Source organism: Melanerpes formicivorus, unplaced genomic scaffold (assembly GCF_026170545.1).
Source record: "Melanerpes formicivorus ecotype bairdi unplaced genomic scaffold, bMelFor1.0.p_v2 SCAF_21, whole genome shotgun sequence".
Taxonomy (NCBI): Eukaryota; Metazoa; Chordata; class Aves; order Piciformes; family Picidae; genus Melanerpes; species Melanerpes formicivorus.
The window spans coordinates 4,323,121-4,346,599 of record NW_027142373.1 but is presented as its reverse complement, the minus strand read 5'-3'; the positions used below and the strand labels follow the sequence as shown (position 1 = coordinate 4,346,599).

At 41.4% G+C, this 23,479-nt stretch overlaps 1 protein-coding gene across 5 annotated transcripts in view; it reads right to left on the bottom strand.

The window, feature by feature from the left end:
• CEP112 (centrosomal protein 112) overlaps window positions 1-23,479 on the bottom strand; it is a 167,518-nt gene that overhangs the window by 106,954 nt on the left and 37,085 nt on the right. For all 5 annotated transcript variants that reach the window (XM_068151137.1, XM_068151138.1, XM_068151142.1 and 2 more), the window contains 8 exons: window positions 23,192-23,291; window positions 21,897-22,015; window positions 19,009-19,152; window positions 16,858-17,012; window positions 16,401-16,530; window positions 15,829-15,921; window positions 15,252-15,311; window positions 14,024-14,103 (listed from right to left, as the gene is read on the bottom strand). In XM_068151137.1, coding sequence (XP_068007238.1) covers window positions 14,024-14,103; window positions 15,252-15,311; window positions 15,829-15,921; window positions 16,401-16,530; window positions 16,858-17,012; window positions 19,009-19,152; window positions 21,897-22,015; window positions 23,192-23,291 — 881 coding nt within the window. The remainder of the gene's footprint in view (window positions 1-14,023; window positions 14,104-15,251; window positions 15,312-15,828; window positions 15,922-16,400; window positions 16,531-16,857; window positions 17,013-19,008; window positions 19,153-21,896; window positions 22,016-23,191; window positions 23,292-23,479) is intronic.

Genomic DNA, 23,479 nt, shown 5'->3' with positions numbered 1-23,479 from the left:
ATATTCATGTCAATACATATATAGACATCTGCTGGAGTGGGTCCAGAGGAGGCCACAAACATGAACAGAGGGGCTGGTGAAGCTCCGCTACGGACACAAGCTGAGAAAGTTGGGGCTGTTCAGCCTGGAGAAGAGAAGGTTCCAGGAAGACCTTAGAGCAGTCTTCCAGTACCTGAAAGTGGCCTACAAGAAAGCCAGTAAGAGACTTTTTACAGGGGCTTGTAGTGATAGGATGAGAGGGAATGGATTGAACCTTGAGTAGAACAGATTTAGACTGGAGATTAGAAGAAATTCTTTACAGTGAGGGTGGTGAGACACTAGAAAAGGTTGCCCAGGGAGGTTGTAGATGTCCCATCCCTGGAGATGTTCCAATACCAGGTTGGATGAGGCCTTGAGCAACCTGGAGTAGTGGAAAGTGTTCATGCCCATGGCAGGGAGTTGGAGCTAGATGATCTTTAAGGTCCCTTCAAACCTAAGCTTTTCTATGATTTCTACAAATCTATGAATCTGCTTGGGTTTCTGAAGACACCATAGTATATCAACAGCAATGCACACATAGCTTGTTGTGTTCACAGGTGCACACACACATATATACACCTGAAAAATAGACACATCCATCATATGGACACATCATAGACCAAAAAAACCTGATAACCTCTAACCATTTCAGAAATTTTCCTGTGATTCCTCAGCCAGACCATCAGGCAGGGCTGTTCACTTTCCATTACATGCTCCTATTATGGCAGGTCAGTGGAGTGCCTGACTTTGTATTCAAACACGAGGGAACACAATGGTGGTATCAATGGACAAAGCTGGCTCCACCACTGGTTTGTAACAGAAGACACATTCAAAGAGACCTGTGGTTGACATTTCCATTTTACAGGCAGAGGAAGTACCTCATGATAAATTTCCCGTTTTGACAGAAATTATTTCCATATAAAACAAAGAATCTGACACATAGGAGACGGAAAAGCCCAGCTAATTCATCTAGTCTGTCACCTTGCCAGCACTGAACGAGCTATTACAGCACTGAGCGAGCCTTTTATAAAGGTCAGGAAGCTGCCAAGCCCAAAGTTACAGTCTTCACATCCTCTTCTGTGGTTTTCATACCAGACTCTGACAATGGGACAAAGAACATAATCCTACATCTTCACAAAGCGTCTGTTTGCAGTGGAGGAGAGCAGGGTAATTCCATTAGCAAGGAGATCAAAGACATGCCACAAGCCATGAGTTAAGTCTATCCCTGTTTACTCTATAGGGTTTGCATTATGCACATATTGTGTTTTAAAAAAATGATTGATTTTGGTACCTTATGATTTTGGTACCTGATGGGAGAACTGAGACACAGGGAGACTGCTATTTCCTCTACAGAAAAAGGAAAACACCTTTTTTTACCCAGCAGAAGCTGGAGCAAAACACAACAAAAATCCAGTATCACTTTTTTTATGGTAACTGTTGTACGAATTTCTTCCCGTTTGCTAGAGAGCATCCATCACCCCTACACAGATCCACTCCATTCCTACTGCCTCAACAATTCCATTTTCTAAGCTCCTTTGAGGGGGAAGACAATCTGTAAATTAATCTAAGTTACCATATTTTCCAGTCAATTAAAATTGCACATCATCAAAAAAAAAAAACCAAACACAACCCAACACCACCAAAATCAACATATTTTTCTCCCCTTCATCTAAATTCAACTGGCAAAAAGGCCATTTAGGATTTAAATTTCTACTACAGGGGATCCAAAAGATGAAAATTGCCAATAAAAAAAAATCCTCAGGTATTTCTTGGAATGGGCACACCAGTGATGCTTCCAGAGCTAAAAAATTATATGAACTGTCTGATGAGCTGGTGATGTGTCAGCTTGAGCTGCAAAGGCTCAATTATCCCCCTGAAACCCATGGACTAGGGATCTGCTGAATGCAGACATTTCTAATAGCTATTTGATACTGAATTACAGTGAATACATCCTCTTTCCCTTTCCCACAACAAAATCCACCAGCAGTTCACAGGGGAGGATATATAAGAGGCTGAAACCTATATGGGGCTCAGCACCTTAGAGGGAAGACAGGAGCCAGCATGGCTCACCAGCAGAGCACCACCCACATGTGTTACCTTGGTGAAAACATCAAGAAGATCAAACCTCAACCTCTCCTCCCAGAGATGCTTAATTCAGTTTTGGGTACTGGGTAATGAATCTCCTTCCCCACAAAATACACCCAACACTTCCAACTCCACAATGGAAACAAAACCAAACCCCGAAGCTGATTCAAATATATCCACACTCGTTAAGTGTCAAGAGACACCAGAACAACATTTCTGGTCCAATCAGATGGAAATGCAACAAATCTAAATGCAAAAGGACAAGGTGTCAGTGCTTGTGCTGTTAGTGAGCCTCCACATTTATGCATCTTCTTCCTGAGGAATGGTATTTTTATTTTGAAATATGGTGATGTAAACTTTTAGGAATCTGGGTTTAGGCACCTTCCTTTCTTTCAAGGACTTAATCCCATGAATAGATGCAACATCTCATTATAACCAGGAATAAAACTTGCTTTTTTTTTTTTTTTTAGGGATGTGGGAGCTAGCTCTACTTTTTGTGCCATTGAGATCTGTACAGAAGCTTAGAAAACACGTACAACAATGGACCACGGTTCACAAATATAAGAAAAGCTTTACTTTTCCTTTTTTCCTTCCCCCAAGACACTGAGCAATGTGCCTTGCATGAAGCACTAAAATATTCACTTTGAAGATCTTTTTTTTTTTTTTTCTCTCCAGTTGGACTAGTTGTGGGGCCGAATACAATACAATTATATCACTTAAATCCCCTAAAGCTGAGCCGGCTTGAATATTAAACTAGGGTGAATTTACTCTTTGGCCCCAATTTAAAAAGAAACAAATTCTTCTTGTTTCAGTGTATAAAGCACAGAATTAACAATCTTACATGGCACAAACCATCGCAGTGGAAGTGGACTGTGAAGTCCAGAATTGCAATTTCATAAGGCAGCACTCTGAAGTGCACTGATAAATGGAAAATATAAACATCTTACATACTTTCTCTTCATGCTTAATCATAAATGTTTTCCTTGCTTTGTAAAACGGCTTCCAAGAGGTAGCAACTGAACACAGGGAGACAATCCGCTCCACCCTTTTCGGAGCGGTCGAGGCAGCATCTCAGAAGCAGCATGGCTAAAGGCTGCGTGCTGGATCAAAGCTGGACCGAGCTAGGCGGGAGCCTTTTGTGGCAGCGAGCAGACAGGGGTCGAGCGGCAGCCCCAGACTGGAGCCGACAGCAAAGCGCCCGAGAGCTGAGTCGGCAGCCAGGGGGCGCTGCTCTCACCCAGCGCGGGCGATGGGAACGGCCCCGGCGTTCTGGGGCGGGGTGCGGCAGCTGGCACAGGCAGGGTGAAATCTCTTTCCCAGATCGAAGGTATACCAACAAGGTCAGCAGGAGTGAGGAAGCTTCACCAGGGTGTCCACTCGGAGAAAGGGCACAGCGGCCTCTGCACTTGCTGCAAGGGATGCATCGGCTCAGAATGAGCTGCCCCAAGAGCATGCAGCTGTGTAGGGCTCTGGCTGCGAGCAGTGCCACAGTCTCTTAGCAAAGGAATCTGGGGCACAGGTTATCTTTTCCTCCCTTCTTCCAGTGTTGGGCAGAGACAGTGGAAGGGACAGGCAAATCCATTCCATTAATACATGGCTCCATGACTGGTGCCAGCATCACAATTTTGGGTTCTTTCACAATGGGCCAGCCTACACCACATCAGACATGATGGCACTGGATGGGAGCCACCTTTCCCAATGGGGAAAGAGAAGCAGACTGTGAAACTCCTGAGCTTTTGTTATAAAAATTATACCAGGCTTTAATTCATTAATATGCCAATGCTCTGCCAGGTTTTCCAAAACTGCTGGCAGCAATGAGCATACACTTGTGCCCAGGCTTTGCTTCCCAACTGTACTGGAGCTCAAAAGCAGAGCAAAGGATTTGTATGGTAAGGACACATTTTGCCACTGAATAAGCTTCCAAAACTTAGATTCCAGGGGATTTCATAAGATCAAAGTCTTGATCTCCTAAGTCTGTCACAGGTTAGTATGAGTATGGATTTATGCCTGTAGACAAAAATTAATCTTGCTCCATCAGGTTGAAGCATGGGAAAAGCAGAATGGCAGGTGAGCCTTCAGTCCTACTGGCAAAGCCAAGATCTTCAGTCAGTGATCTGCTGAGAAAGACCAGGCTCTCCTGCTGAGAGCCCTGCGGACCTCACACTACATACCTGCTCTGATCCTATGCACTTAGATGTGCTGTGCTTACACAAGTCTCTGCCCATTCCTTCCTTTCCCTTCCAAACTGCACACTATTCACTTGCTGAAGGCAGCTGAAGAAGGATGTTGCTGGGTTTGTTTCTAAACAACTTCCCTTTTTATTTGTTGACATAAGAAATAAAAAAAACTGACTCTTTTACTAATCCCTGTTAAAACAAAATCACTGATGACCATTTATGTAGTCCGGTTCGACTTAAAAATAGCTATATAAACACATGTTCCCAGAGGAGAACACAACTCACTAGACAACATAACACACAGCATACCGAGTACTTAAAAACATAAACCTTTGTTAAAACATACACAACATTCCCAGGAAAAGCAAAATTCAGGAAAATGACCATCATATTTTTGTGTCTAACCTACAGACCTGAATGTCCATCCAGTGTATGGACACATAGATCAGGTCAGACAATCACAGGGCTGCAGAACTTCCCTCATGGGGACAAGCTGGGAGTCCTGAGGCTGGTAAACCTAGAGAAGAGTAAGCTCCAGGGAGACCTTAGAGCAGCCTTCCAGTACCTGAAAGGGGGTCACAAGAAAGCTGGAAAGCAACATTTTATAAGGGTTTGTAATGATAGGACAAGAGGCAATGGCTCTGAGCTGGAAGAGGGTAGATTTAGACTGGATATAAGAAAGAAATTCTTTAGAATGAGGGTGGTGAGACACTGGAACAGGTTGCCCAGGGACCTTGTGGATGCCCCTTCCCTGGCAGTGGTTAAGGCCAGGTTGGATGAGGCTTTGAGCCACCTGGTCTAGTGGGAGATGTCCCTACCCATGGCAGGGGGTTCTGGAACTAGATGATCTTTAAGGCTCCTTCCAAACTAAACCAGGCTGCCCAGAGAGGTTGTGGAATCTCTTTCTCTGGAGACATTCAAAAACTGCCTGGATGTGTTCCTGTGTGACCTGCCCTAGGTGATCCTGCTCTGGCAGGGAAGTTGGAATGGACGATCTTTTGAGGTCCCTTCCAACCACTAACACTCTGTGATTCAGTAGCAATATCCATTCTCCGAAACAAACAAAAAACAATCTCACTTTTCCTGCTCTACTATTTTGAGCAAACAGTGATAGTTACGTACCAGCTCTCTGTGTAAATTATGTCCTGGGCTTGAATGCCCCCATCCCAGCTGGGGGTGGAGTATCTTACTGCAGAGGCAGCTACTAACCAGCAAACAATGGGGATCAACCAGGGCTCTCCCACAACATATGGAATATGTGCAGAACACTTCTTTTTGGTGTGGAGAGGAAGAAAGACAGTGTGAAGTCATTCAAGCGGAATGATAACTAAACCAAAGCCAGATCAAAGGAATGAAGAAGAAAGACTGAAATGTGAAGCTGAAATATTTATTGCCTTCAAAACATCATCCCTATCCTGTCCCTGGGCACTTTAATATTTCGAAGTTGTTAGAAAGCATTCTAACTTGTTTCATCATTTCAAAGAAATAAAGCCAAAAATATAAAGTGGAGAACAATTTTATCTTTCCTCCCCTGATTTTAAGTATAAGATGAGCTTGTCTTCCTGAGAAAAAGCTCAAATCCACTTACAAATTGTTTACAGTTTGCACAATTTGAGATGTTAACATCAAAAAGCTGGCCTGCATTCCTTCAAGTGAGCTCTAACAATGACTGATATTTACAATGCAATTATTATTTTAAACTCTGTACTTACATTTTAAACAAATCTCAAGATAACACTAACAAACTAAACCCCTACTTAAAGCCGTTAATGAATTTAGAGTAAATAATATTCCACATGTGTAGTGTCACACTTCTGTGAAATAAGGAGAATAATGCATTCCATTCAAAAATTAATGGCTCACAAATTAGCTAGCCATTGGTTAAGCACACTAATAATTATAATAACTATTCCTCATTATCATAATGACAAGGTGGTGGCGTGCTAGGTGCTAGGCAAACAGAAAGAAACCCAGCGACTGCCAAATGATGAATGAGATGTAGGCTAAAAGGCAGGGCAAGGGCTGTAAATGTGGCTGGAGAGGAAAACATTTTAATTTTGCTCAACTCTGCAGAAACTGTCTCCAAGATTTAGATACATCACATACATGAAAGGCCACAGAGGCTCAGCTATCAAGAGAGGAGGATTAGGACGGAGATTAATAGTCATGGCTTTTACATGCTGAGACGACAGCTAAACCCCAACAAGGAGAACATGGAGGGGAGAATTAGAGAGACAGGTGAAGATAATGGCTTAGATAACAGGAGACAAGGCTGTAATTAAAAGGTGGACCAGAAAGTCAGCAGCACAGATAGTAAATAGATTCATGAGATACACAGCAGAGGAGCAAAGGAAAAGATAGGAATCAGAGAACAGTGCTGTGGCATGGAGAGCTGGAGGGTGAATAAAAGAAACCATCTGAGGGACAAACTATGGGAGCCATCACTAGGCAGAGGAGGAGAGCCAGGCAAGAAGAATCACTTAACACTAACAAAGAACAGCCCAAGTGTGTTGTGTGAGACAGAGCCAACAGTGGTTGGCAAATGAACGATGATGAGGGTGAAGTAACAGTATTAAGACCGTCCCCAGTTTTTCCAATGCAGAATTCAGAGTGAAATATCAAACTAATTACTTCAGCTTACAGCATGCCAGGTTTATTATTTCAAAGAGGTGCTGATAAAAACATCCTGGATCATAAAGCCTTTAATAAAATAAATTATTTCCCACCAATCCTCTTTCACCCTTAGACAATGATGGCTAAACCACTAAACCCCAGCTTTGAATAAGCAAGTGAAGAACTCCAAAATCAACCCCATCAGTTGCCTGTACAAAAAGGTCCAAGGAGACAATCTTCATTTTGTCATTCTACACATTTAAGGTAACTATTTTTATGGCTAAAATTATAGGTTAGGATTCAGAATAATAATATCCATGTCGTTGTGGACAATACAGTAACTCAATACTTAGCAATGATGAGTATCTACTCATCTCAGTTTCTTCTTGCTAAGAGGCTTCTATGGTGGACACAGATTTTCATATCATTTTTTCAATAAAAGTACAGCTTGGAAGATTAACTTCAGTTCCTCAGTGGGGGTTGGATGTGTTGTTAATAAAGCTGGAGAAACATTGTACAAAATACATAAACAGTAAAAGTAAACTTAAGATTTCCAAGTGTAATTGCAGCCTAGCAAACAATCATCCAGCAACAACAACAAAAGGAACCAAGTCATCCCTTGTACTATTTTTGTAGATAGTTTTTAAGTGACCCCAAAAAGGTGACAGCCTGAAACATTTCATGCTAATTAAAAATCACTAATTAAATTCAATCATTTGCAAGACTTTCTTTAGCCAGCTGAAGGCTCCTCTCATTTCATGAAGGTTATAGACACTCTTGAAATATCCTGCACTTGAATCTCAACACATGCAAGTGTGAAAGGGAAACCTTTCAGCACAGTAAGGGAACAGTTCTGACATTTACCTCATTGCTTTTATATTAATTTAGTGAGGTCAAAATCTATAGCCTTGAACCACATTAATTATTAGGATAGCAATTTACAGCAGTTAGCTGAGCATGATATCCTGGTGCTGTTCATCTCACAAGGCAATACTTTTCTCATTTCATACAGCTTTCTATTATCTTGAAGCACTTTCATAGTTGGTAACATTGAAAAGCTGTCATGACATCTCTATAAGCATCTTGAGGGACACAAGAGTCCAGCAGACAATGATTAAAAATCAACTGCTACATTTTTTTCCATACCACTGGAGCTTCCCTTTAAATACATATTTCATTATTACCAGTAGGTCTCCAGAGAAAGTGGTGAAAGAAAAGGAAAGGCTGTAAATAGTTAATAGAACACTTTATTTTTTCCTTTTAAGTGAGACTATTAAATAAAGCTACCACATTTTTGGGTCCTCTGTTCAGGCTTTACATTGTGCCTCCTAGAGAGAGGGTTATGTCAGCATGTTCACCAGGGCTGCAGGAATGTTTACAATATACTGGAAACTCTGACTAGCTTTGCTCTAAAAGGTTTCAGATGCTCAAAGAGCACCAAGTGGAGAACAGCTGGCTGGTTTTCCACTGATCCTAAGAAGAGGGGGGAAAAAAAATACACTGAAAAAAACCCCCACATAGCCTTGTTTTAAAGAGTAAAGTTATGTCCAACCTCCTCGGCCACTTAACATCACCACTGGCTTTAAATCACAAAGTTTGCTTTTTTTCCATCAGGTTGCACCAAGACAAGACTTTCACAAAGAGAATGATGAACACAACGGACATGAGTATGAACTCCTAACAATGTTCTTTATTGCAACATTTGGAATTAAAGACAATGCCTCCTCAGATGTCTTTAATTATTTCCGGCTTTAAATAGTAAATAGCTTTTCCAGTCCTACAAGAATTCCTCCACACACAAATACTTCATTTTCAAGGAAAAATGGAATTAACTACAGGAAAACAGCCACACTTGGGCAATTATCCTAAAAATATTAACAACAACAGGCAATTTTTCAGAATCTGGATTCAACTTATGAGGAGCAAGAAAGGAAAAAAGAAATTACAAATCAACTTGCAGTCATCGCTATTGCTCCGCTTGATTATTTATTTATTTATCAATCTCTTGATGATTGCTCAGTTGTATTTCTCTGGGAGCAATGGCATTTCTGTCATCCACCACTACAGTAATTCCATACAATCCAACCACAGAATGTTAGGGGTCAGAAGTGACCGCAAAAGATTATCAAGTCCAACCTCCCTGCCAGAGCAGGATCACCTAGAGCAGGCCACACAGGAACACATCCAGGTGGGTTTTGAATGTCTCCAGAGAAGGAGACTCCACAACCTCTCTGGGCAGCCTGTTCCAGGGCTTTGTCACCCTCAGTGAAAAAATTTTCCTCATGTTCACATGGAACCTCCTCTGCTCCAGCTTGCACCCACTGCCCCTTGTCCTGCCATTGGACATCTGTGAGCAGAGCTTGGCTCTATCCTCCCGACACTGCCCTACACTTCTTTATAAACAGAAATGAGGTCACCTTTGCAAAGCTAAAGAGCCCCAGCTCCCTCAGCCTGTCCTCACAAGGGAGATGTCCACTCCCTTTAGCATCTTTGCCAGCTCCTTGAGGTTCTTCTTGAACTGAGGGGCCCAGAACTGGACACAACACTCCAGATGCAACAGAGCAGGGCAGAGGCCCAACAAATACGCAACTCCAAACCGAAAAACAAGATGGGATGCTATTCACCACTATGTATTCCATGTCCTTCTGCCATCTGTCTTCACAGTTTTATTTGTCTTGTCTTCATCTCTTTCCCTCTGCTAGCTCACAAGCACGATGTACATCATTTATTTCTCTCAAATTACTGTACTCTCATTTCTTTTACATTGTCCCTTTTATGATATTAGAGAGAAAAGAAAAAAATATAAACATCATGGGAATTTTGCAAGAGATTAATAATCTCCAAGACTAGAAGACCCTAGCAGAAAAGGTCTGGTGCTAAAATCTGATGTTTTTTTATGTCTGCTGAACAAAGCTAAAAGAGTCTTTCAGAGCAAACAAATCCAGGCCTTCCCCTGGTACATCAAGGAAAGCTGTACAATGAAAAATGAGTCATTACACAGCCATGGCTGTAGGAAAAAGAAGAAAAAAGTAAACCAGAAATTTTGCCAAGGACCGTCTCTCCATCTTCCCATTTTTGTCTCATTCTCACTTCAACACAGGTGAACACCAGGCAGAATGTTTGCTGGAGGTGGACGAGCTGTCTTAGAACAACAACAAAAATACTGAAAGGCAGCACAATACCAGGATCACATAAACTTCAATCACTCCGCTGCACCAGAGCCCAAAGAGACAGAGAAGCCCTGTGGAAGTAAAAGTGAGAGGAAATGGGAACATTCTGAATCTCGATGGAGCTGCAGTCCAGGCACCCCTTTTGTCTGGCTGAAGTTGCAATACAATTATAATTACATTTCCTCTTGCAGAACATACTGACACTAGCTTCTGCTTTTGAGTAAGTGTGTTAGGATTTGCAAGTGTCAGGACTAAACTTAAAAACACAGCACAAGCCTGAGAATAGCTCCAGCTCAGCTCCTCTGCTCCATATCTCTTGTGAGGATGTCAGGTAGGGAGCAAATGGCTCAGAATAAGCAAATGAGTGGCAAATCATATGAGGAGATGACAAGTAAAAGCCTTTTAAAGAAAGAAATGTCTAAGGTTTCAGGAAAAGTAGCTGGTACAGAAAAAAAAAAAGAATTTACTTCCTTCCTTCCTAAGCCAGCATTGTTTCAGCTTGTTTCAGTTAATACAAGTACAAATGTATTTTACTTTCTAGCAGACAAAACTTGGGGTAATGAGAACAGTGCATAAATTAACATCACTTAACCACATCTGACAGTTTACAGAGAATAGAATAGAATAGAATAGAATAGAATAGAATAGAATAGAATAGAATAGAATAGAATAGAATAGAATAGAATAGAATAGAATAGAATAGAATAGAATAGAAGTAGACCAGAACAGGTTGGAAAAGACCTCTGAGATCATTAAGTCCAACCTATCATCCAACACTATCTAATCAACTAAACCATGGCACCAAGCACCCCATCCAGTCTCTTCCTGAACACCTCCAGTGATGCTGACTCCACCACCTCCCTGGGCAGCCCATTCCAATGGCCAATCACTCTCTCTGTGTAAAACTTCCTACTGACCTCCAGCCTGAACCTCCCCTGGCGCAGCCTGAGACTGTGTACTCTTGTTCTGGTGAGGGCTGCCTGGGAGAAGAGACCAACCCCCACCTGGCTACAACCTCCCTTCAGGTAGTTGTAGACAGCAAGAAAGTCTCCCCTGAGCCTCCTCTTCTCCAGGCTAAGCAACCCGAGCTCCCTCAGCCTCTCCTCATAGGGCTGTGTTCCAAACCCCTCCCCAGCTTTGTTGCCCTTCTCTGGACACACTGCAGCAAGTCAACATCTTTCCTAAAATGAGGGTCCCACAACTGGACACAGGACTCAAGGTGTGGCCTAACCAGTGCTGAGTACAGGGGCAGAATGACTTTCCTGCTCCTGCTGGCCACACTATTCCTGATAAAGGCCAGGATGCCATTTGCCTTCTTGGCCACCTGGGCACACTGCTGGCTCGTGTTCAGCCTACTGTCAACCAGTACCCCCAGATCCCTTTCTGCCTGGCTGCTCTCCAGCCACTGTGACCCCAGCCTGTAGCACTGCATGGGGTTGTTGGGGCCAATGTGTAGAGCCCGGCACTTGGATGTGTTAAATCTCATGCCCTGGACTCCATCCCTCTGTCCAGCCTGTCAAGGTCCCTCTGCAGAGCTCTCCTACCCTCTAACAGATCAACACCTGCCCCCAGCTTGGTGTCATCTGCAAACATACTGATGATGGACTCAATACCCTCATCCAGATCATCAATAAAGATATTAAAGAGCATGGGGTCCAGCACTGATCCCTGGAGAACACCACTAGTGACTGGCTGCCAGCTGTGGGGGACAGTATAAAAGGCCTTGCTGAACTCCAGGTAGACTACATCCACAGCCTTCCCCACATCCACCAGGCAGGTCACCTGATCATAAAAGGAGATCAGGTTGGCCAAGCAGGACCTGCGCTTCCTAAATCCATGCTGGCTGGGCTGATCCCTTGGCCATCCTGTAAGTGCTGTGTGAAGGTGGTGAGACCCTGGAACAGGTTGCCCAAGAAGGTCATGGATGCCCCCTCCCTGGATGCATTCAAGGCCAGGTTGGATGAAGCCTTGAGCAACCTGGGCTAGTGGGAGGTGTCCCTGCCATGGGTTAGAGATAGATGATCTTTAAGGCCCCTTCTCTGGATCTATGAAATAGCAGTCTACTATCAACACATGGAAGTAACAAAGAACTGACACAGCTATCACATACTGGGAATAACAAAAAGCAGTGAGTTACATATTTTTTAAGCCTACAGTGTGGAACCCCTATGGCACCAGGCCCCAAGAGAAATCAGCTTCTTTTCTGTGATTCGCACATCAAGGATTCCCAAAGAAAACATGCACTTTGCTACTTTTCTACTTTGTGCTTTTTGCATGCACAGAGGTATATATGTGAAAAGAAAAGGTAAATCCTCTTCATTTCTGTATTTATGGAGTATCTACATACATCACTTTCATACCATGCCTTTGCTTGAAAAGATTTTGAGATGTTTTGGCCTGGCATCTAAAACAAATCAGAAATTACTATGACAACTACATGCATGTGCCTCCAAAACTGTTGTCAGACTCCAAATCTGTGAACAGATAAGAGCAGCTTTGCTAGTTTCTGGGAAGTTTAGCTCCTCTTTCTTCCCCAGAAGAGTTTTCAACAAGTTCAGATGAAGGGTAGAGAAGCAATGGGCAAAAAAAGAAAGAAAAAAAAAAAGAGGTGCTGCTATTTTCTTATGTAAACAAACAATTTTATTAAGTGACTTTCAATAAGCCAGCTGCTAAACATTTGCTCTGTATCATCATCACTTGCAAAGTGCTGAGATTTGGCTCTGTAGGCAGGTTTCAAATAAAAAAGGCAGAGATTGAGAGGAAGAATGTTATGAAGCATTTAACTGCAGATAATGTGCATGCTTTCCTTGACACTTCCATTGCACTTCCAACATCTGCACCTGTAGAAGCACCAGCTCTTTCATCCCTCCTGATATGACTTTTTATAAATCATTTCTTTCATTCACATCACAGAATAGATTAATAAGAACTCCTAAAAGTTGTATTTCATTAGCATAATGAAATCACAGAATTGCCTAGATAGGAAAAGACCTCTAAAATCATCAAGTCCAATCATTAACCTAACACTGGCAAGTCCTTGACTAAAGCAAATATTAATTTGTGCATAAGGCACACAAACCAAAAAGCACTTAATCAGATAATGTAATTCCTCCCAGTATGGGAGAAACATCAAAACCATTATCCTGAGTAACCAGGTGGTCTGCACTTCCACGCAGGTGACAGAATACAACAGCCTGGACTCTTAGATGTGTTTACAGTTTGGTTCAAAATCTCCATCCCTAAACAGACAAACTTCATGTGTCTATGCTGCCATAAAGCTGTTAGAAACTCCAGAAAGTAAGTGGCAACTTCAGCCTTGTGACTTTATTAAACAAAATTATCTTCACAATGCTTCTATCAGCCTGGATAAGAGACACCAAAACATTTAACTGAGTAGTTTTAGCATCTAACTTCTGGTGTGCTTCAGAATAATCTGTTTGCCTAGAAATTATTTCCCTCACTTTGAATTTAAACTGGATAAACATATGGAAATAGTATTTTACATAATCACAAATGGAAGCAGCATAACAAGAGCCAATCTTGTCTCATGTGCATCTGCTGTCTGTAAACCATGCCTGCACTCAGGGAACATCAGACTTGTTACCTCCTGATTATTTTTAATGTACAAGGTCAGCAAAAAAGCTGTTCCAAGTTGGTTAATGAAGAGTCTTCCGTCTGCTGCAGACCATTTCTACAAGGCTTAGCTACAGCTGAATAATAAGGATTTGTACAGAAAAGTGTGGTATCAAGGTGGAAAAAAATCACAGGGCAAGCCCAGCTGACATCATAAACTTCAGTTCTGTTTTATTTCTACCACTTGAAAATCAATAAATTTGGCTGGCTTGGTTCTTGCTTTTCTTTTTCAATTTTTAGGGCTGACTAGAACCCTGAAGAGGCAGCTTCCCAAGGGGAAGATAACCCAGAGAGAAGGCATCATTGTATTCAGTAAATTTGACTTACTTCAAAGTCTCCTCCAGTTTGCGAATCTTCTTTTGAGCATCCCCTCTTTCTTTTTCCAGATCATTCCGGATGCCATGAACCTACCATTTGTAGAAAAAATTAGCACATTTTAGTTAAAACAAAGTCTTTTTCTTTACCAGCTGGAAAGCACAGGAAATCCTTTATTCACCTAGAATCATTTGCAATGTTACATGCTATTAAGCCACTGTGATAAAGAAAAATGTGTTTTAATAAGTGTTTAGTGAGAAGCACAAGAGTATAGTCCAATAAAAAAACCAACAACTGTAGAGCATGGCTGCTGTTAGCAGTTCTTTGTAGGTGTTTACTACATGGGAGTCTGAACACTTGGATGGCTTGAAAGAGTCCCCAAAGTGCTGGGTTGTCAGAGAGTGAAGAAGGGATTGGCAAGCCTGGTAAAATTAGATATATTTAACAGCTGGCTGGAGATTAGCTCTGAGGAATATCTGTCATTGCTCTTACACTCAGCTGAAGGTTTGGAAAACAAGCAGGAGATTATTTATAAAAAGCAGGTGTTTCCTTTGCTTGTAAAACCATTTAGCCTAACTGGTTCCTGATTCAGCAGATAAGAACATTTAATCAAACAGTGACATTTAGGGTTACTACCTATTATTTGTTTGATGTTTAAATATCCTAGCAGGCAATAGCCACTGTAGCCTAATAAAGATTATTAGATAATGGGTAGGTTCTTAAGTGAACAGATTGCACCAGAAGCTTCACGATTCCTTTACCTGAAGGCAAGCTTGTTTTAGTGGTTTATGGGCCCATCTATACTGGTTTATGGATTTATAGTCATAGATTGTTCAAATGTAGGGTTTTTTTTCCCTCTCCTCCTTTTTCAAAGGCTTGATTTTGAAAACACAGTTACATCAAAATTTATGAATAGGCAGACTGCTGTAAAGTTACCTACTCAAATTCATTATCTTCCCTCCAACAGGAGTTCACATCAGATACCAACAAGAGAGGCTGGGCTTACAGTGGGACTTCTTTGGTAACACTTTAACAGCCTCCATCATTTGGTGATGATGAATCAAAGGTGAAATAGTTGTACTTAAGAAGTCTTCCTTGAGTTTGTCCAACTATTTTTCTGACCCATGTGAATTGCTTGAATTCCAAACTTCTTCGAGGATTTCAGAATCAAACCTTTAGCTTCTATGTTTAACAACACTGGAGATGTGGATGAGATGATTTATTTTCCTGACAACTTTACCTGTTTTTCATAAGCACGTTCCCAGTGAAGTTTGTCCTGTTGAAGCTTGTGTTCTTGCTCCTGCAAAAGAAAAGGTGCTTTAAATAAACAAATCACCCTGTCTTTGCACTGCAGCAGTCATATAACACACACATCTGCTGTTATGTACAACAGTCAATAAAAACTGAAAAGCCACTTTATATCAGCCCTAAAAAAAAAAAAATAATCTTCTGACATACAAAAAGAATCAACCACACAACATGGATTCATAGAATGGGCTGGGTTGGAAGGGACCTCCAAAGGTCATCTAGTCCAACCGCACTGCAGTGAGCAGGGACTCACTTCTCCTTCTGTTCACATGGAATCCCTATGCTCCTGTTCCTGTGACAATTCTGCTCTTACCCATGAAGTGATCTCTTTTAGTCATACTTTTGAAATCTATCTGTAAGCATAAGGTGACATTTTATGGGTTTCTATGAGCAAAATACCCCCAAAGATGGATGGGTTGATGGAAGTGCCTTTCAGTACAGCGTGCCAAACATTCAACTCATTGGACAAAGCAAAAAGGTCACCCTTGAGTAAGAAATTTAGGCCTCACCTTCAGCTCTTGCTGCCTTTGATGTTCTGAATCTTGTAACTGTTGTTTTAATAGAGACACACTGCGTTGTAATTCTTCAATCACTTCAGCTGCCTGTAGGGATTCAACAGAAAGAGGAATTTTTGTATTGCTTTCCTCCTTAGCTCTACAGACACAGCTTTGGGGATTTTAAATGTATTTCTCAAAAGTGCCTGGAAATTGGAAAAAATTATCAACTCGGGGGAAAAAACAACCTTGTATGAGTTCCATGTCACTTCTGTCTGTCTAGTGAACTTACCACTGTAAATAAAATCACGAAATACCCACCCTAATAAAAGAAACTCAGCTCCTGGCACTAAGAATTGCAAGAAAGAAAAATATCTTGTAAATTGAGAGGAATAAACTTCAGATGATTCTTCAGTCAGATTTGGGAAGGAAAAATTAAATAGCAATCTCTTTTTAAAAACTTATGCAAATGAACAACTTAGTGAAATGAACATACCTTGCATTTCCTCATAAGCACTACATCTGCATCAAGGAGACCGCTTAAAAACTAACCAGCATTTTAATGCCTGTCATACATGGTACCATACCTTAGTTGCAGACAGAGCATGTTCCTGCTTTATAAAATTGATATCAGCATCATATTTATTGTGTAGTTGTTGAATGTTCTTCTCATATTCCTGTATGATATGGTCCTTGTCTTTCTGAAGTGAGCTGTGCCTAGAAGGAGTAAGCAAGCAGAATATGGAAATTGCCTTCATGCTGTGGCATCTTCCCTGCTCAATATCAATTCTACAGAGTGTGCATATCTGCCTGCACCACGTGTTCACTGTAACAGAATGAAATTCTTACAAAGACTGGAAAGACAACATATTACTGACTGTGGTCATTTGGGTCAGTTCCAAAATAATTTTTACATCAATTGATATTTTCTCATGACAATATTTTAATGGCAATTACCATTCAGTGACTTCTCAAAAATAAATAGTTTGCTTTCAGAAATTCCATACTCTTCAACATTAAAACCAGCAACTGCTTTTTAATTACCTTGCATTCATTTCCTGAAGCTCAGACCATACTGCCTGGTAACGTTGTTCTGCATCAGCCTTTTCCTGAGATAATTTCTGACGTAGCAAGCTACTATTTTCAGCTTCAACAGTCAACTGCTGGACACGAGCTTCCAGTTTTTTAGCTGTCTCATTCTAAAAGGTCATTGGTGAGAAAACATCAGAATTAATTAAGGTATACCCCTGTTGATATCCAGCAGCCTGATGCATCAAGGTTCTTTGGTGGTCCAGAGACACAACAGTTACAATAGCAAAGCTGTCATCAATCATGACAGTGACCTCCTCTGGACCCTCTCCAACAGTTCCATGTCCTTCTTATACTGGGGGCACCAGAACTGGATGCAGAACTCCAGGTAGGGGCTCATGAGAGCAGAGCAGAGGGGTAGAATCACCTTCCTTGTCATGCTGGTCACACTTCTTTTGATGCACCCCAGCACATCGCTGCCTTCTGAGCTGCAAGCGACCACTGCCAGCTCACATTGAGTTTTTTCATCAACCAGCAACCCCAAGTCCTTCTCCATCCATGCAAAACTAGCTGCACAATATGTGGTGGGGGAGCAGGGTATGTTTGGTTTGGGGTTTTGAGGGTTGGTTTCTGTTTGTTTGTTTTTGTTTTTAAAGAACACTACCACCACCCCCACACAGAAAAGATTCACATTTAACATACTGCCAAATATCCTAATTCCTCCCTGCCCCTCTTGCCCCTCAGGGAAGTTAAGACTTGTTCAATGCACAAAACCTTTATTATCAGTTCCATGGTATTAGCCAAATTGTTCAGCCAATTTCACTTGCATTGCTAACAGCAATGGCATTCTTGACAATGGGAAACTCTGAAGAAGGAAACTGAAATACCAGCAGAAAAAGAAAAAAAAAAACAACAAAAATCAAGAAAGGGAAAGAGAGAGAGAGGGAAAAAAAAAAACAAACCTAATTTCCAGTGACAGTCTAGGCTTTCATCTTAAACCCTGCCTTGAACTCTACCTTGTTTAATTATTAAATCAGAAGCTGATCAGCAAGATCTGTCTAGTTTTGATGGTTCTTAAATTCAATCTTGCTGACAGACTGTGTCCATTTTTCTCTGTATTTACTGTTACCTATGACATGATCTGAATGCTAATTCTAAAATTCAACATTCATTAATAAAAGAATAATTTTTGTTTGACATTGTCTTCTCACTCATTCAATTTTCTTCCTACCACATCCAGATACAAAGTACAGGATGTTTTCTGGAAGATACTGGTTAATTTTTTTTTTATATTATTTATATAGCAGGCACGAAATCCAGATTATACCTGTTTACATGTTTCTAATTACTCTGGGGAAAAAAATAAAGCAGTAAGTTGGAATAATAAAATAAGTCCTTGTTTCTTGGTCTTTAATGTAACAGAAGCATTTGATCTTTTGAAGAGGAAGTGGGTAAGTGAAAAGTCACAGGTATCTATGAAAATAGATGTACTATATCATAGTATCATAGTATCATTCAGGGTTGGAAGGGACCACAAGGATCATCTAGTTCCAACCCCCCTGCCACGGGCAGGGACACCCCACACTAGATCAGCCTGGCCAGAGCCTCATCTAGCCTGCTCTTAAACACCCCCAGGGACGGGGCCTCGACCACCTCCCTGGACAACCCATTCCAGGGTTTCACCACTCTCATGGTGAAGAACCTCCTCCTCACATCTAGCCTGAATCTCCCCACCTCCAGCTTCATTCCATTCCCCCTAGTCCTATCACTACCTGAGATCCTGAGAAGTCCTTCCTTTTTAGACTATAAAAAGGATATAAATCCTTTTTATAGTCTACATATACAGACAGACAAAAAGTCTGCTAACTTGAATCAAAACTAGTGAGGAACACAAGAAACAGTCCTTCAATACAAATATATCTGCATAAGATTCATTGGAGGGCTGCATGCTGATAAATTCTATCCAGGGGGAAAAAAACCTTGGTTGGACTGGCTGCCAGGACACTCTCTTCTCTTCAGGTAGAACAACCACACTGCACTATCAAAACCCATTTCTCAGCTTAACAGTATTTATATACATTTTGGCACAAGTACAGGAAATTTGAATACTGAAAGAGGCACTTGGCTGTCGTTGCATATTTACAAAAAAAAGCCCACAACCCTTACAGTTGACTGTTTCTGTTCCAAATACTCTTCCTCCATTTTGCTAAGGCGAGCGTTGGTGTCCTCAAGCAGTTCTTGCATATCTTCTGTGTGCTTCTTCCGAATATTAAACTTCTCCTTCTCCATCTCTGCCACAGCATTGTGAAGCTGCATCACAAAAACGTTACCCAATGATAAATGGCACATAGAGACAGCCTTCAGAAGTGTTCTGTTATTATAGTACATCAACAGGATAAATAACGCTGCAGGCCACCTTTCTGCCCTCTAAGCCAAGATTAGATTGCGTCAGTAAATGGGTCTATATAAAGTGATCATTTAGAAGCCATTCCAGGGGACTGGACCAACTCTCCTATGAGGACAGGCTGAGGGAGTTGGGGTTGTTCAGCCTGGACAAGAGAAGGCTCCAGGGAGACCTAATAGCAGCCTGTCAGTACCTGAAAGGAGCCTACAAGAAAGCCACAGAGGGACTGTTTGCAAAGGCAGAATGAGGAGCAACAGTTTGCAATTAGAGTAGATTTACATTGGATGTTAGCAACGAGTTCTGCACCATGAGGGTGGTAGAACACTGGAACAGGTTGCCCAAGGAGGTGGGTGAGGCCCAATCCCTGGAGATCTTCAAGGCTCTGAGCAGCCTCCACTAGAGGACAGTGTCCCTACTGCCTGCAAGGGCGGTAGGACTGGATGACCTCAGGGGCACCTTCCAACCCAAACCATTCTATGATTCTATGCATAGAGGGCATGTTACCTGTACCTATTTTTGCCATTCTCTCCCATCCTGTGTTTACGTATTTACACCAATGATTGTTCCTGTGACAAAAACTCTTCCTCATCTTTCCAGATACTCACTGTCAGTTTCTCTGCCTCAGTTTGTAAGCAGCTGGAGAGTTTTTACTAACCCTCCCATTCTAGTTAAGAAGCCTCAAAAATGAACTTTCTCTCTACACAATAGTAAGGAATAATGTCATGTCAAATTAGCATACAAAGCCTGTATGATGTATTGCTTGTATCATAGCCATTAGGTATTTCTCAAGCTTCTAACAAATCCATTTCATGGCTGAAGGATAAAGCTGCAATACACAAAATAAAAGCATCATTCTAAATACACTGCTAAAGTCAGGTTAATTGGCACAAGCAGAGATGCTTTCCTCTCCAATGTATGGACTAGAAAAATCATGGAGGTCTCTGTGAATCTGGACCATTATATAACAGACCTTAACAATGTACATTAACTTGTAACATTTTTCATCCCCTAGACAAGGATGATCATAAATTTTTATTGTAAGTAGCATCATAGAATAGCTTAGGTTGGAAGGGACCTTAGAGATAATCTACTCCAATTTCTCTGGTATGAGCAGGGATGCCTCTCCAGTAGACTTGATTGCTCAAGGCCTCATCCAACCTGGCCTTGAACAGCCCCTCAGGAAGGGGGCAGCCACAGCCTCCCTGGGCAGCCTATTCCAGAGTCTCACCACCCCCAGAACGAAGAACTTCTCGCTAAGATCCAGTCTAACCTTGCTTTCCCTCAGCTTCACACTTCTCCCTCATCCTGTCTCTAGAAACCCTGATGAAAAGTCCCACTCCAGCCTTCCTGTAGGATTCCTTCAGCTATTGAAAAGCATCTCTAAGGATGCCCTGGAGTCTTCTGTTCTCTAGGCTGAACACCCCCAGCTCCCTCAGCCTGTCCTCATAAAAGAGGTGCTCCAGCCCTTGGATCATCTTTGTGGCCCTCTTCTGGACTCACTCCAATAGCTCTGTGTCCTTCTTATGATGGGGACGCCAGAACTGGATGCAGTATTTGAGGTGGGGGTCTCAAGATATACTGTGGTGTTCAGATTTGCTGAATTTGTGATCCTTTGAAAAATAACGTCAGCAATTCAAATAACCTGCATCTATTCAAAGGGAAAAAAATAAGCACAAGTAGGAGATAAAGTTACTAAAAAACATTGCATTGTTAACCTTTACTCTATTTCCATCCTATTTGCCACTATCCATGTTTTTCCAAAAGACACATGCTCCAACTTCACGTCTGTAATTTCATTAAGTTATAATTAATATTAGCATTTTTAATTGCCTTTTTGTTTGCACACTGGCATCTCACTGATGATAATTAGAGCTGTAGGAACAGCACTTGTCAGGTAACTGCAAAAAGTGGGACGACCTTGGGATCAAAACAATGCTTCTCTATACCAAAACAGAAAACACTCCTACCACTGAAGCCTCGAGGTCTTAAGCACAAAGGACAAGATTTATGATTTATCTCTTACAAGAGAAGAATTAAAACCAACATCACTTTCAGACGCAGGGCTGCAAAAAAATTAAACAACATACATCTACAAAGCAAGGTGGGTTTGCCCTTTTGGTGACCCTTCCTCTCCTGTGAGGGGTAAGCAACATAAATACTGACAATAATCTGGCCAAGGGTGAAGCTGTCTTGCAATAAACAGCCTTTTCTCTCCGCTTTGCTGCTGTCTTGAGTCTAACAATAAATAAAAAAGCACTGAAGAATTCATGACCCAACACAAAAATACCAGTTCAAAGGAATCACCGTGGCAGCAGGTAGCAGCAGGTTTACAGAGATTAAAATTCCATGTCAGGTCAACCAGAAATAAACATTTCCCTAATACATCCAGAGCCTTGCCAAGAGGGCCTGATGAACCCCAGGAACAGCATGGCCATCTGGGTTGGTGTGGGTGTGCAAGCATCAACAAAAAAGACTACTGCAGGATTGCTACTGGAAAAAAAAAAACAAAAAACCAAAGCTAGTAAAAGAAAATATCACTAAAAGTAACATAGTCCTTCTATTTCTGGGGGGTTTTTGTTAACTGACAATATGTATTATCCCAGACAGACACCGCAGGAGTCTTTCAGAGAAAGCAAGCATTGTTCATTACCCTTTTCTCCCATTCATTGTTCAAAGACTCATTGCTCTGCTCACACATCTTCTTCAGCTCCAGAATCTGCTTCTCTTTCGCTTCTCTGATGACTTGTGACTCACGAACGAGGGTCTGGACTGTCAAAAATGGGAAAAAAGCCAACCTTTTAAGAGATCTCTTTGGGATTTTTCAGCGTTGGCAACAGATGCAATCAAGCTAAATGAGTTTTCCAATTGACCTGGCTTTCTGACGTTTCTTGGCTCTTAAAAATAATTCATGCATGTGCTGCTTGAAAATTCAGCACTTATGTTCTGTGTCACTAAAGCACTCCAAGGTGTTCGCTCTTCTCTACTCTACAAATGATTTCATAGTGAGTTTTCCTTACTGTACTGTAAACACACAGCAACAAAATTCTGTAGTCTACACAAAACAAGGCCTTTTTAACCTGATTTTGTGTCCATCCTTAGCAGGAAGGTTCTTGTGAAACTTGAATGCTCATGATACATGAGAAATGTAAGCTCCCAACTCAAAATGTAGATGACTGCAGCAAGAATTCCCAGTCTGATCAATTTTGTGAGAAACAAAGCAGGCTCATAATCACTTCTGAAAAGGGACTGATCATTCCACTGTCTGCCAAGACCGTAGGCGACTCAACACAACCTGTTACAGCTGAGCACAACCTGTACCCACCCAGAGAAGCAGCATGTCCTATGCTGGATAATTTATTTTGCCAAGGAACAGGAAACAAATACATGGAACTCTCTCCTTTTTTTGTCTGTAAGTTACCAAAGTTCTGTATTATTTTACACTGTGGTTTAGTCCATAGTGTAAACGGACTCCAAGGAATTCTAAGAGAAACTAACATTTAAAATCTGCTGACAAGCCACACTCAGGCCAAGTGTTGTACTTCTGACATGTTCAAGACTACTAGTGTTTGAAATCTCTTGCCACAGTAGTCCTAAAAAAATAATACATTGTGGTTTGATAAAATGTACTGAATGTAAAAAGAAATTAACCTCGAGCCAGAGATTCCAAAAAGTTTGAAGAAAGAAGTCAAAATACTTTAGTATCATCAAAGAAACATTCATAAAATGTGTATTAAATATAGTCTTATTGGGGGGGGGGAAAATGGGTTGGAAACTGGACAGCAAAGACAATCAGAAGCCTCCAAAATCGAACAGTAAAATTAGGTCAAGACTTGTAAAAGAAGAAGAAAAGTGACATCAGCACCTAGAAGGAAGACATAAGCCCACAGCCACAAGAAGGATGCAGTGTGACACCACCATGCAGATAACCACAAAGACAAAAATCACCTTTTTTCTCCAGTTTTCTATTCATCTCCTCAGCTTCACTTAGTTTGCTTTTGTGAAGGGACTTCAATACCTCTATTTCATCATTCTTCCTATCCAAAATCTGCAGGGAAAGTTCACAACAATTGAACAGAAGTCAAACCCAAAACATACTCACTGATCTCTGTCAAAGGAGCTGCCTTCAAGACCTAAGTGGTTAAATCTAAGTAATTCTCAGCTAAGACTGCCAAGTCATAAACAAAGGATTGATTTAGATAAGTGTAGGCAGGAGAGTAGATTAAAATTGAGTTT